Genomic DNA, 16,135 nt, shown 5'->3' on the forward strand with positions numbered 1-16,135 from the left:
TGGTTGGTGTCTTTGATGAAGGATGAGAGACTGCATGTAATGGGTTGAAGGTGTTGATCTACGTAGGCAGAGATACGTTCTGTGGGGGCTTGGTAACCAGCTACAATGGGGCGGCCGGGATGATTGGGTTTGTGAATTTTAGGTAGAAGGTAGAAGGTAGGGGTACGGGGTGTCGGTGGGGTCAGGAGGTTGATGGAGTCAGGTGAAAGGTTTTGTAGGGGGCCTAAGGTTCTGAGGATTCCTTGAAGCTCCGCCTGGACATCAGGAATGGGATTACCTTGGCAAACTTTGTATGTGGTGTTGTCTGAAAGCTGACGCAGTCCCTCAGCCACATACTCCCGACGATCAAGTACCACGGTCGTGGAACCCTTGTCCGCCGGAAGAATGACAATGGACCGGTCAGCCTTCAGATCACGGATAGCCTGGGCTTCAGCAGTGGTGATGTTGGGAGTAGGATTACGGTTTTTTAAGGAGGATTGAGAGGCAAGGCTGGAAGTCAGAAATTCCTGGAAAGTTTGGAGAGGGTGATTTTGAGGAAGAGGAGGTGGGTCCCGCTGTGACGGAGGACGGAACTGTTCCAGGCGGGGTTCAATTTGGATAGTGTCTTGGGGAGTTGGACCATTAGGAGTAGGATTAGGATCATTTTTCTTCGTGGCAAAGTGATACTTCCAGCAGAGAGTATGAGTGTAGGACAGTAAATCTTTGACAAGGGCTGTTTGGTTGAATCTGGGAGTGGGGCTGAAGGTGAGGCGTTTGGATAGGACAGAGGTTTCGGATTGGGAGAGAGGTTTGGAGGAAAGGTTAACTACTGAATTAGGGTGTTGTGGTTCCAGATTGTGTTGATTGGAATTTTGAGATTTTGGGGGGAGTGGAGCTGGAAGTGGGAGATTGAGTAGATGGGAGAGACTGGGTCTGTGTGCAATGAGAGGAGGTTGAGGTTTGCTGGAAAGGTTGTGAAGGGTGAGTGAGTTGCCTTTCCGGAGGTTATATATATATATATATATATATATATATATATATATATATATATATGTGTGTGTGTGTGTGTGTGTGTGTGTGTGTGTGTGTGTGTCTGCTTGTGTCTGTATATGTGTGGATGGATATGTGTGTGTGCGCGCGAGTGTATACCCGTCCTTTTTTCCCCCTAGGGTAAGTCTTTCCACTCCCGGGATTGGAATGACTCCTTGCCCTCATCCTTTCGTCTTTCCCTCTCCTTCCCTCTTTCCTGACGAAGCAACCATGGGTTGCGAAAGCTAGAATTTTGTGTGTATGTTTGTGTTAGTTTGTGTGTGTATCGACCTGCCAGCGCTTTCGTTTGGTAAGTCACATCATCTTTGTTTTTAGATATATACATTATTATTAGCTAGATGCGCGCGCGCGCCCACACACACACACACACACACACACACACACACACAAAACCTGTAGGATTTCTGTGTAAAAGGGCAGAGGTTTGATTCCAAATTAATGTGCATAAGGTTTTGTTCATTTTCTTTCTTGCCCTAGGAGACACGTCTACATGGAAACAGCAGAATAGAGGGTTTGTTGTTAATTTTCCACAGATATGGCTATAAGCCAATGAGGGTCACTTATGGTGGCAACAACTGCTGTTAACGCCACATATGATGTGGCTGACTTCGACAAAAAATTTAAATAATAGTATAGTTAATTATAAATTAATTCCATGATGTTACAGTACAAGGGCAAAGGTGATTAATGCTCCTTATTCTGTCTAAACAGCAGCAGCAGTAGGTATACTTAGAATGATATTACCGAATTAAAAACAGGCTACACAACTCAAATGTACCTTTTATAAAAAGAGGCCAGGAGACTAAGCTATAGTTTTGAGGGGGGAGGGGGATTGTAATGTGTATCATTCAGTATTGCATTCACTTTCTAAACTTTTTTTTGAAAAAATGTCCTGTGATTTTATGGTTACAGTCATAACCTTCAGACAAATTACACTGAAGTATTAACATAAAAAAAGACCTAAATACCAATGATGTACGGTGAAGGTTTGATGATGCAAGCTGTGCTGATGTGCCACCAAACAAAGGCAGTGTTACAGGTGTAACGAGACCTTCACTTTTCATGGAATTATCTGGATACAGGTACAGAGGCTGAACTGCTTAATTTCATTCACACATGTGAACTTCATTCTGCAATAATTTATCAAGTTAGACATTTTCACCGTATGTGGTACGTCTTCTTCTGCACTGAACATTCTAATGTAGCAAATTGTCTGTCATCACAAATTCTATAACCGGTAATGAGAGCTCATGATTCAAAATCAGATACTTGAACCATTTTGCTTTGAGTCCATACACTTTATTCACAAGTCGTGTCTCATCATTAACTGGCTGTTTGTGGTCACATTACTACTGTTATGGAGCAAATACGATGTCTTTTGAGACTTGGGACCAGCATAGCATGCCTGAGCACATTGCGCAATGATACATAAAACACAATGATTGTCCGCTCCACTGATTAGCGTTTAGTGAGGAAAATACATATTGTCACTACCAGAATGTAATATTTTTTGACAAACTGGTATTTCCCACAGTGAATTATGGTCCAGGATGAGTATATAAGCCACATGGTGTCTGTTTTGAACCCCAACTGTAATCCATGAGTCACCTCACAATGACCGTGTGCCAGTGACAATTTGGGGCTGGATGTGTTCCAATAGACTTGGGCTGCCACATAAGATCAGATGGCTGACTTCTTGTCCAGTATACTTATTATGGGCAATGATGATCCCATCAGTGCAACAACTGTATCAGTCTCTACTATACAGGTGTTTGACAAAAGTATGAAAACACTGTGAGAAATGCATTCCAGACCATAAATCCAGACACTAGCCAAGCCCACACATGGTGCTGTTGTATTTGACCATGAATGGCACCTATTGAGAGCACGCAACATTTTGCAAGTGTCAGTTGTGGTCAGAACAGTTTTCTTTGTAGATGTAGGTACATTACATGGAAGCTAAGTGAATTTGAATGTGGGAAAATTGTTGGTGTTTGTGTGATGGGTGCTTCCGTAACCCAAGGTAGCCAAAGTGTTTGGTGTTTAAAGAGTCACATGGTGTCGTAGATATATACTACACATATGGAAAGAGGAAACACATCATCCACAAAGTTACAATTTGGACGAAAGTGTGTGTGGAGTGATTATGACAGTCACTGAAGAGAATTGTGACAAAAAATAAGAGGACAACAGCTGCAAAAGTCACTGCAGAACTGAGTGTCTCACGAATGCTGTCAACACTGACACACGAAGGGAGGTACATAAGCTGGGAATTGCAATTCCAAAACCACTGTCGGTGATACAAACGTCCGTAACAGGAAAACATGGTGCTAGAGCCATGTGGTATATGCCTTCCCAAACCAACAACACAGACTGCTTGCTGCCCATGGTGGGGGGTCTGATGATGATTTGGGCAGCCATATTGTGGTACTCCATTGGGGAGGGGGGGGGGGGGGGGCACAGTTACCTTTTAAGGCTGCATTACTTCCAAGGATTTTGTAACCAGTTTGGCTGATCAGGTCCAACCCCCACCGGTGGTGCTGTGTTTCAAGATGACAGGGCCCCTGTTCACACAGCCCAAATTGGCCACAATGAATTGTCAAAATCTCCCCTGGCCACCACAGTCACTAGAACTCAGTATCATTAAGGTTTTGTGGTCTACTTTTGAGAGAATGGTGCATGATTGCTACACACCTCCACCATTGTTACCTGAACTTGCCACTATTTTTTAAGAATAATGGTATAAGAATCCTTGAAATCTATGCAGGAGCTGCCATTGTCCATTCCAAAATCAATGGAAGTTGTTTTCCATGCAAACATGTTTCCCTACACCATGTGGTATGTTACACCTCATGTATTAGGCATGGTAATGTGGTGTTGTTTTTTTGATTTTACCATATTTCTGTCCACCCCTGTCAATGTCAGGTATAGTGCAGGAACAGTTTGCAGAACACAACCATTTCTCTTTGTAACTGGCTGCCTCCTGCAACAGACCTCATCTCCATTTAAAACATATGGACAGAGACAAAACAGACCACATCAGAATATTGACCTAAGCTCATTCCAGAAACCTGCAGAGATCTTTGTAACATCACTCTAGCTGCATTGATAGATGTAGCAGAAAATGACAGATTTATTATTCACCTTGTAGGCTACTTTTCTTGCACGATGCAGATGATCACTGGAGTGGATAGAATAAATAAATTAATGCATTAACACAAAAATTAATTGCTAATGGTGGGATTCAATTTAAATCCTGCTGTTGTGTCCTTGACGACTGGTCTGTCGACTATGCCACTGAACTATGATTTACTATACTAAGTGTTCCACTATTCACAATATTGTGAAAAGATTGCTACTCCACGTGCAGTGGAGATGTTAACTTGCAGACAAGCACAAAAAAAGACTGATAAGCAAGTAAGCCTTCGGCCCAAAGGCCTCCTCTTGAATTAAGACAACCCCCCTCCCACACACACACACACACACACACACACACACACACAAATCCAAAAAAGAGGCCTTTTAGCTGAAAGATTACTTGTTTAGTAGTCTTTTTGTTATCCCTGTCTGCAACTCTCAACATCTCCACTATATGGTAACTAGCAATCTAGCCTTTTCACAGTATTATTATTGTTATATTCGGGTATTTTTTACTGTTATGCCACCTTTTTTCCAGCTTATGACTTCAAATTCCAATTCAATGTCTGAAATCTTAGGACTGACTTGTTACTCTATCAATGACATTCTGTGATAGAATTCACCATTTATATTAGCTCTGCTACATAAGTGGAATGTGGCACAGTGCAAGGATCAGTATTTTGTACTTGCTCCAATATAGTATTTTGAAGATTTACTGCATCATACCTGTTGCGTAACCCAACACAGTTGTAGATGAATGGGCAATGGTGGTCGAAATATTCAACACAACGACCACAAACCCTGCAATGTTTTGCACGTAATGGTCGCAGACAACGGCATGTGTGGCAAAGACGCTGCAGTACCTGTAAATGCAAACACAAGCATTAATTTCTATACATCATGAAACAACATAGTTTACATAGTTTGTTCAGAGCAGCACGACGTTGGTATTGAAGTGAGTTAAGAGGAGCATATTTGTAGAGTTTAGTCTTTACCCACATTAAGTAGTGTGATATACTGTTTTCTGCTTACAAGTGAATAATCATGCTTGAAGTCAATAGATTCTTAGGGAAAACTAAATATGACCAATGACAGTCGACATGTGATTCTTGCTATTCATCACTCTTCACTTGGTATTTTCTATTTTAACATTACTTTATAATAAGGAAATCTCTTAATCTGAAAGCTATTATATGTACCTGTTATTTCAACTTAACAGTGTCCATTAAAATATTAGTTAGCAGTGAAGTATTTGGTGAAACACATTAGGCTCGTTAAGTGATGAAGGAAAAAACTATGAAAAAGAGTACATCTGTTGCTTATACAAGTGTTCACGTGGGATTACACTTGTTAGCTGGTGAGAGACAAATATAAAAGTGATGATGTGTCCATTACTCGGAAGGAGGCTAGATGATCTCTGACATGAGGTTGCTCTCATCCTCAATTTTAGAACACAACCAAAGCTGGAATTGTTCAATACTGAATTGATTGTTACAAAGTGTTTAAGATATTTAACTGCAAAATACACTTTTAATAAGACAATAAGTTCACATGAAAGAGGTGCGCTATAAATTATTTGTATGAAAGATCCAAAAGGTATTTTTTTTTTTTTTTTAATTTTCCAGTGCAACAACAATTGTTACACATTACCGGTTTCAACTACTTTAATAATTTTCCAGCACCCCTGACACTGATGCCCACATCATTCATCTTTTCAATGGTACAAGGATTAAATTGTGGCAATGTTTTGGGTTTTCCTTTGTGAAGAAACTGTAGGGATCAAGCCATGATCCCTACACTGGTGGCAAATCGGCAGATACTGGTCTGGCTTGAAAATGCAACCCATCGGGGAGGTGGTTGGCAGCAGAAGAAAGTCACACAGCAGGTGACCCAGTGGGGCTAATGCATCAAGTTAATTGCATGCATACAAAGTCAGTTAAAAAAATTATGGAATATTCATAATTTTGCACCAGTGGTGTGCTGGAACGAAATGCAGTTTGCATTCCTGCACACACCTGTGTTTAATGTGTAACAGGCAGCGGTTTCATTGTTGTATGTCTGTTTGTTCTTATTTCAGTGCTGTATTGAGTAGAACATTGTGTCACACAGTTTGCAAATTTCAAGATGGCAGAGTTAAGGGAGCAACATGTCGGCGTTAAATTTTGCATGAAACTCAAGAAAACCTGATGCAGGAAGCCTATAAACTGTGTTACAAGTGGTTCAAATGGCCAGACGGAAGTTAAAGGTGACCCTCATTCAGGACAACTTTCGATATTTACCGATGTCAGGAAAGTCAATGAAATTGTGCATGCCAATCGAAGACAGACTGTTAGAGAGATTGCAGAAAAATGTAACATTTCAGATAGATCATGTCATGAAATCCTGACACAACACCTTGGAATGAATCGTGTTGCCTCAAAGTTCGTCCCATTGCTCGTGAGTCAAGATGAGATAGACCTTCGCTTTGCAATCTGTGAATAGCTTTTGGATTGTGCAAATGTGAAAGAGATGTTCCGTAAGATGATGATAACATGATGAGACCCGAGTCTATCATTATGATGTTGAGACCAAGGTTGTTCAACCTATACAATGGGCCTGGAAATGATCTCCAAGACTAATCAGGTCAGGTCAAATGTCAAACTCATGCTGATGGTTTTCTTTCACTTTGAAGGATTAGTTCATCATGAATTCGTACCATTGGGACAAACTTATTCCATGGTACTACTAAAATGTAAACATAAAAAAATTTGTGGACAAAGTGCTAGAATTTTTTGAACGGACCTAGTACTTTAGCTCAGGCTAATGCCTACAGCTACTGCAGTCGAAGTCTGGATATTGTCTAAGAACAGCTGAGAGAGGGTCTGACTGGAGTGGTATTTATATGAGCCAGGCTGGCTAGTGTTTGCCATATGGCATTGCTTCAGCCCAGAAACCAAAACATGCTGGAATGCTCAGCTGTCTCTGTGAGACAATGGTGACTTCATTTATCCTGGTTTCCTTGTCCACTCAGCTTTTCTGGACGCTCTTACACTGCTGCAAGAAGTCCTAACTTTGCCTCTCAGAAACAGTGATGGACATAATTTGCAGTGTCAGTGTACTGAATGGGTGTTCTTACTCTCTGAATGTGCCTTCTTACACCAAAGTGCTCAGTCATTAGGATGACAGCATCCCTCTTATGACATCATTTTGCTGCATTTATGCTGGAGCAGTTCACTAATGCAGACTACATGGTGATGCAACATTCCTCCTCCTTTGAAGAAAATCCATCTCAAGATTTGTGCTTATTCACATTTGTGGACAGAACATAACTTAACACCTTTTATTGGTTGGCATAAATAAAAAGAAAATGCAAGATTCTTCTCTTACCCTTACTCTAATGTAGCATAACCCATGTGGTTCATTGGCTGTCCATTACTCTATTTTTACTTCTTAAGGTTAACCCTTGGGGAGCTGATGCACTGGAAGCTCAGTGGGTTGACATGTTTTGTGTTTGAAGTAGATACAGGTACCACAATGGTACCAACAACCGAGACACTTACAGTCAGAATTTTATTGCACTGCGTGTTTTAGTACTGCTGTACGAAATACTGTTTACAATAATTCCCCCCTGCATCTGGCCAATCCTTTTTCAGAACCGCAATGTATGTGGTACTCTCCTCACATCTCTTCCAATCTCCCTTCCTTTCAGTTTTGAGTTGCAGTCTGGTGAATGGTACTTAATTTCTCACTTCTCCCCCATTCTCCTATGGTGGCTGGTGAGTAAGACATAATACTGATTGAAGAACAGTATCGCTGCTTTGATTCACTGATCTGTAGTGCACCCGCCACTTCTCCACTGAAGAGGTGTAGTACCACTAGAACTGACGCACACACTGTGGCGCCCTCTGTGGTAATGTCAGTTGTGCAAAGGTATCAACATCACTCGCCCCCCCCCCCCCCTCTCTCAAAAAGACTAGATGCATGTAGTACATCATCATTATACTACCTGCCAACTCCACTACCAAAATATATCAACAAACTATAACACAAATCTCCCTAACTTAATAAAATGTAATAACCTCAAGAAACATAATGAGCATACATAACTTACAAAAAAAGGAAACTCCTGTTTACATCCCTGAAAACCTGTCTTTCACTGGCATTACATACGTGCATAAGGCAGCACGTGTGTAGCAACTTGTGTGCAAGATTCTGCTTTCCTTCTCCCTTCACCTTCTTCGGAGGTAGTGGCTCTGGCATCTATGGTAAAGCATCTGGAACATCATTAAAAGGCAGTGGTGGCCTACACCGGCAACTATAATTGGACATTTACAGGCGAGTCTTGCCTCTCTGGCTTGGTACAGCCCTTGACAATGCGTAAGGAATTTGTTTATTTTGCCCTTCAGTATATTGGGCCTCGCCTAATATGACCCTTTGACCAAATCTACATACTGTCAACTTGATGGTAAATTGTCCCTTCTTTTCTTCCCATTCATGTGCTTTTGTATTTGCCCTCTACACTTGATTCCAAATGTCTGAATTTTTTCTCAAAATTTCTCATCGTCTCTCCATTCTTCCTAAATATGGCTTAATAACTTTGAAAGGTGATGATGTTTCCCTGCTGTATACCACATTGTGCAGCAAAAGCCCAATGCTATCATGTACTTTTGAATTATATGCAGCCACGACGTAGGTTCAGTAAACATCCCACTAGTGGTGGTGACTATTTACATAACAACTCAACATTTTACCAACGGTACTGTGAATGTGCTCCATCCTCTGCATCCACTTGTGGATGCAGGGAACTAGTAATATATTTGTGGATTTGCAATAGATGACATAGTTGCTTGATTAGTTCAGATGTGAAATTGGTGCCCTGATATGTAATTATCACATTAGGGAGGCCAAACTAGTTATTCACCATATCTTGTGCCACTGTAATCGATTGCCGATTCGGAATGGCAGTTATCGGAACATAATATGAACTTAGCAAGTAGTGGTTACCTACTGGAGGTTGGTTAAATGGACCTAAAATATCCATCCACACCATTTCAAATGGCTTGGATTCTTCCAACAATCTTTGCAGAGGTATTTCTTTCTGTGGTTCAAATTAGCACGTTCTACACATGACATCCATTCTTTACATACTGATCACTGTTCTGTCTGATTACTCCACCAATATTGGTCAGCTTCACTTTCTGTGATAAAGTGTGGACAGCCAACATCTCGTCACCTACTTGCAGTTTCACTGCCCCTCAACTAGTTGTCTCATAGGTGCTCATGATGGCACATTAACAACTGACGAGCTTCATAATTTTTGAGATGCTCCTACTCAGGCAGTGCACCATTACAATCTGTCCAATGTTAAAGTGCTCATTTCAGCAGATTTCCTCATTTGTGGTGAGTATAATTTCTAAAATAATTTCTGGTCACCTCTGCTCTGCTTATATAGTTTCCTTACCACATCACGTGCCAGAATACCACCAAGTGGCATTCAATCTCACGGTGAGGAATGTTTTGGTTCATTAGTGTACATTAACACCTTTTTTTACAAAAAAAAATGTAAACACTTGTAGCAGAACTATTGGCATGTAATTGTCTACATCATCTCATTACTACTCACAGTCCCTTGCCTTCCTTCAACCACTGAACTTAATTACCATATCAGTTACAGAGAGTTTTTTGTTTAATACAGACTCAGACCTGGGACGCAACTTCATATTTTCCACACTAATATATCATTGCTAAAAATGAAGGAAGCAATCTGTGACAGAAACAACAGGTAGGACTGATGGTATTTATAGTTTTGACTACTACCCACTGAGTTGCAGTTAATTTACGAGGGTGGTTTGATAAGTCTCTTAAATTTCGATGAAAGAATAGAACATTTTTGTGGTGCCTTAATGGCTGGTAAGCTTGATTATTCTAAGCATTGTATAAAGAATTTCGATAATGCACAGTGTACAGTTCATTGTTGACATCAGTCTGAATTGGTCAGTGTGTCAACTGCGATCAAAATTGGAGAAAGAGTTTTGTGCTGTTACCAAACATTTTCATTTGAAGGATTGGAGTGCTGCACACATTGAAACAAAATCAGTGAAGTTCATGTGAGCTCTGCACCGTTACTGAAGACTGTTTACTTTTGTATTAATGAATTTGAACACAGCCGGACAACTACTGAAGACAAAGCACACTCTGACCATCCAATTGAGGTCACCACAAAGGAAACCACTGACAAAATCCACGACATGGTAATGCAAGACAGCCAAATAAAAATTTATGAGAGTGCTGACATGGTACGCTGCTCAACTGAGTGAGTGCATAATATCCTACACTGAGAATTGGCTACAAAGAAGCTGGGTGTCGGCGATTGCTCACAGTCAACAAAAAGTGCAGCCGGCAGAACATTTCAACATTATGTTTGGTGATTAATCACAATGCAAAACACTTTTTGTGCTGATGTGTCTCTGTTGATGAAGCCTGGATCCATCATTAGAACCAGAGTCAAAACTGGTGAAAGTGCACCACAACTATGTGGTAGAATTCAAAACATAGATGCCCTGGAAAGTGAAAATACAAACTTAAATGTAAACACTTGAGGCAGTAACAGTAACAATAGGGTTGAGGTTGTAGGGAGAGAGGACATACTGATGCAGTTTTTACAAAAAATGAATGCTGGTTTGGACAAAAAACTCTGCACAAAAATTCAGACAACAAAGTAAAAAAATTGGACAAAATGTTAGATCTAAAGACAGTGAATTTTTGTAATGAATTTGTCAGTTTAATAATTTTGCCCAGGAATGTAGGAAATCACTTCATGAGAAACAATCAAAGTTTATGTACATGGCTACAGCATAGTGTCAAGAGATCGAAGCAGACTAACTGAGTTACAGAAACAAAGTCAACTCACAAACGGAAGTAGTAAAACAAGCTTTACTGAACAGCACTGTTACAAATAATGAGATAGTTCGAGCTCCAACTGCATGTGAGGAAAATAAAAAATAAGTTACTAAAGTAGTATCAGGTGTGCAGCAACAATGTTCCAATCTAGAATCAAAAATACAGGCAATGGAAGACACAATGAAGAATGTAAGAATACCCCATACCCCAGTAGATACAAACATTACCCAACAAGAAATAGAAATATTAATGCAAGATTGCTTTAAAAACCTCATTAACAGTGTGCTTGGTCAAGGACAGTTTAAAGAATTTGGCCCATATAAACTGTTACATCGCATGGATTTCAAAAAACAATTTAAAGTTGTATTTGCATGGATTCAAAATGAATCAGAAAAAATAGATTATTGTGTTACACATGAATGCAGGTGCTAGGACATGGGGAAACTGTGTACCCGACCAGTACATTACATTTGCAGAATTTGAAAGTGCATTTCTCCGCAAATACTGGTCATGCGAGAAACAACAAAGTATAAAAGAGAAATTTTTGTTATGCATAACTACAATGGGCACGAGGTACTGATACGTGACGTTCTTCAAAAACACGGTAAACACAATAATTATCAGGACAGTCCTACTAGTGGTGATGATTTGATGGTAATTTTGATAAATCATTTACCATGGAAAGTAAGGAAACAGCGTCGCAAACACTTGACGATTTTGATGAATTATTACGAGTTGTTGATCATTTAGAAGAAACAGATTGTGAAAGAATGCTGAGGGGATCAGAGCGAAATATGACTCATTGTAATCAACGTTTTCAATGAAATGATGCTCTGCAGAATAAGAATTATGGATCTCAATCATGGGACCAACAACATGACAATTCAACTGCAACACAAGATACGTGAGAAGACAAACATTTGAGAAATTACTGGCGTAATGATGACCAAATCCAAAACAAGGAGAGGAGAGAAAATGATTTTGATAGGTGTAACTAGCAAGCAGACAGTAGATGATGGAAGAGTTCTGGATTGTTCGCCACTCAGAGACGCGGATGACAGACCTCGAGAACACGCGCGATCTCCAGCAAACTAGTAGTAGTTTTGGATGAGACCCTCTCTGGAATGTCTGAAAAGATATTAGGGCTGAACTACTGACAGAAGATATTCACGATGTAGTTGAAGTGTTGGATCCAGTGATTGAACTTAGTGTAAGTGGTCATAAAATTACAGCAATTTTCGATTCTGGTAGTTATACTACAGCGATCTCTAAAAGTTAGTATGAACAACTTTGTGAAACAGAAGAGGTACCTGTTTTGTCAATAGCATGCATATCATTCGAGCAACTGGGTGCAGGAGTTGTGCTGTTACTGGACAGGTCTCATTAGAAACAAGATTTTAGACAGACATTTAAACATGTCGGTATTGATTCTTCAACAGTGGGCTGGATATTTGGTGGTGATTGGCTGGCAGAGAGATGATGTATGGTTGATTATGGAAGAGGATGTTTAACTATTTGTGATGGGGATGATGAATTGGAGGTTAATTTTGTTGGTTTAGTGGAAGAAAAGAAGAATGCATCTGCACGATTAGGAATTACAGTGATTCAGAAGAAAACGGGTGGCAGAATTGAAGCACCAGTATATGAGGGTCACTGCAAAAGAAATGCACTCTATTTTTTTTTTAAATCCATCTTTAATCTACATGTTTGAAAGTTTTACAGTGTGTAGATACATCGTTTAGGGACAATATTTTCATTTCTCCACATAATTTCCATCCCTCTCAACTGCCTTACGCCATCTTGGAACCAGCGCCTGTATAACCACATGGTAAAATTCTGGACCAACCTGTTGGAGCCACTGTTTGGCAGCGTGCACAAAGGAGTCATCATCTCAAACCTTGTTCCACAAAGAGTCTTTTCAGTTTCCCAAAGAGATGATAGTCACATGGAGCCAGGTCAGAACTGTAAGGCGGGTGCTTCAGTGTTGTCCAGCAAGTTTTGTGATTGCTTCCATGGTTTTTTAACTGACATATGGCCATGCATTGTCGTGCAGCAGCAAAACATCCTGCTTTTGCCAATGTGGTCAAACATGACTTAGTCGAGCTTGAAGTTTCTTCAGTGTCGTTACATATGCATCAGAATTTATGGTGGTTCCACTTGGCATGATGGCCACAAGCAAGAGTCCTTCGGAATCGAAAACACCGTAGCCATAACTTTTCCAGAAGAAGAAGTGGTTTTGAAATTTTTTTTTCCTTGGGTGAATTTGCATGATGCCACTCCATTGATTGCCTCTTCGTCTCTGTTGAAAAATGATGGAGCCATGTTTCATCACCTGTCACAATTCTTCCAAGAAATTCATCTCCACCGGTCTCGTACTGTTCCAAAATTTTGCTGCATACTGTTTTTCTTGTTTCTTTGTGAGCCACTGTCCATGTCCTGGGAACCCACCTGGCACAAACCTTTTTTAACGCCAACACTTTCAGTATTCTGCAAACACTTCCTTCCCCTATCCCAACGTAGCATGACAATTTGTTCACTGTGATGCGTCTGTCAGCAGTCACCAATTCGTTAACTCTCTGCACATTGTGTGGAGTGTGTGCAGTACGAGGCCTGCTGTTGCAAGAACAATCCTCAATATTGCCATGCCCGCTTTCATCACGTAACCTGCTTGCCCACCGACTAACTGTACTGCGATCGACAGCAGCATCTCCATACACCTTTTTCAATCTCTTGCGGATGTTTCCCACTGTCTCGTTTTCACAGCACAGGAATTCTATGACAGCACGTTGCTTCTGACAAACGTCAAATGTAGCAGCCATCTTGAAGACATGCTGTGACAGCGCCACTCACAGGAACAAGTTGAACTAAGTTTGAAAACAAGCAGGAAGGATGTATCTACACAGGAGGGAGACTACTGATGTCGTTATCAGGAGAAAGAAAACTGGTGTTCTATGGATCGGAGTGTGGAATGTCAGATCCCTTAATCAGGCAGGTAGGTTGGAAAATTTAAAAAGGGAAATGGATAACTAAAGCTAGATATAGTGGGAATTATTGAAGTTCGGTGGCAGGAGGAACAAGGCCTCTGGTAAGGTGACTACAGGTTTATAAATATAAAATCAAATAGGGATAATGCAGGAGTAGGTTTGATAATTAATAAAAAATAGAAGTGCGGGTAAGCTACTACAAACTGCATAGTGAACACATTATTGTAGTAAAGATAGACATGAAGCCCACATTTACTACAGTAGTAAAAGTTTATATAGGCCAACTGGCTCCACAGATGACGAAGAAATTGAAGAAATGTATGATCAGATAAAAAAAATTATTCAGATAGTGATGGGAGAGGAAAATTTAATAGTCATGGGTGGTTGGAATACGATAGTAGGAAAAGGAAGAGAAGGAAAAGTAGTTGGCGAATATTGAATGGAGGTAAGGAATGAGAGGAAGCTGCCTGGTAGAATTTTGCACATAGCATAACTTAATCATAACTTACACTTGATTTGAGAATCATGAAAGAAGGTTGTATACATGGAAGAGGCCTGGAGACACTGGAAGGTTTCACACAGATTATACAATGATAAGACAGAGAGTTAGGAACCAGGTTTTAAATTGTAAGACACATCCAGGGGCAGATGTGGACTGTGACCACAATCTATTGGTTATGAACTGCAGATTAAAACTAAAGAAACTGCAAAAAGGTGGGAATTTAAGGAGATGGGACCTGGATAAACTGAAAGAGCCACCTTGGGGAAGATCATTTTGGATTCCATAGAAATGTTGGAACATATGAGGCAATACTGACTGTAAGACTTATCTTAGAAGGTAGATTAAGGAAAGGCAAACCTACATTCCTAGCATTTGTAGACGTAGAGAAAGCTTTTGACAAAGTTGACTGGAATACTCTTTTAGATTCTGAAGCTGGCAGACGTAAACTACAGGAAGCGAAAGGCTATTTACAATTTGTACAGAAACCAGATGGCAATTACAAGAGTTGAGGGGCACAAAAAGGGGAGCAGTGGTTGAGAAGGGAGTGAGACAGGATTGTATTCTATCCCCAATCCTTAAGCAGTAAAGTAAACAAAAGAAAAATTTGGAGTAAGAATTAAAGTCCATGGAGAAGAAATAAAAACTTTGAGGTTTGCCGATGAAATTGTAATTCTGTCAGACAGAGCAAAGAACTTAGATCAGTTGAACGGAATGGACAGTGTCTTGAAAGGATTATATAAGATGAACATCAACAAAAGCAAAATGAGGAGAATTGAATATAGTCGAATTAAATCAGGTAATGCTGAGGGAATTAGATTAGGAAATGAGACACTTAAAGTAGTAGATGAGTTTTGCTATTTGGGGGACAAAATAACTGATGATGGTCAAAGTTAGAGGATATAAAATGTAGACTAGTAATGGCAAGGAAAGCATTTTTGAAGAAGAGAAATTTGTTAACATCGAGTACAGATTGTCAGGAAGTCTTTACTGAAATTATTTGTATGGAGTGTAGCCATGTATGGAAGTGAAACATGGACGATAAATAGTTTAGACAAGAAGAGAATAGAAGCTTTCGAAAAGTGGTCCTGCAGAAGAATGCTGAAGATTAGATGGGTAGATTACATAACTAATGAGACGGTACTGAATAGAACTGGGGGAGCAGAGGAATTTGTATGGCACAACTTGATTAGAAGAAGGGATCAGTTGGTAGGACATGTTCTGAGCCATCAAGGAATCACCAATTTAGTACTGGAGGGTAGAAATTGTAGAGGGAGACCAAGAGATGAATACATTAAGCAGATTCAGAAGGATGTAGGTTGCAGTAGTTATATGGAGGTGAAGAGGCTTGCACAGGATAGATTAGCATGGAGAGCTGCATCAAACCAGTCCCTCGGCTAAAGACCACAACAACAACAACAACAACAACAACAACAACTAGAGTGAAAGAGGGATACAGTACTAAACCCTCTGAGGATCCACACTTTATTTTGAATTGTACACAGGCAAAGAGACTACAAGCTGGATTACACAGGGATGGGGTAAAAAATCTGTTATCTCTTAGCATTTCAGGGAAACCTAAACCGAGATAACTAGTCCCCACGAG

The 16,135-nt window shown here is 40.2% G+C and overlaps 1 protein-coding gene across 1 annotated transcript in view; it reads right to left on the minus strand.

The window, feature by feature from the left end:
• The window catches only part of LOC126236448 (uncharacterized), a 70,239-nt gene that overhangs the window by 13,309 nt on the left and 40,795 nt on the right, over window positions 1–16,135 (minus strand). Inside the window, exon 8 of the mRNA XM_049945767.1 lies at window positions 4,894–5,030. Within this exon, the coding sequence (XP_049801724.1) occupies window positions 4,894–5,030 (137 nt within the window). The remainder of the gene's footprint in view (window positions 1–4,893; window positions 5,031–16,135) is intronic.

Source organism: Schistocerca nitens, chromosome 2, assembly GCF_023898315.1.
Source record: "Schistocerca nitens isolate TAMUIC-IGC-003100 chromosome 2, iqSchNite1.1, whole genome shotgun sequence".
NCBI classification, from domain to species: domain Eukaryota; kingdom Metazoa; phylum Arthropoda; class Insecta; order Orthoptera; family Acrididae; genus Schistocerca; species Schistocerca nitens.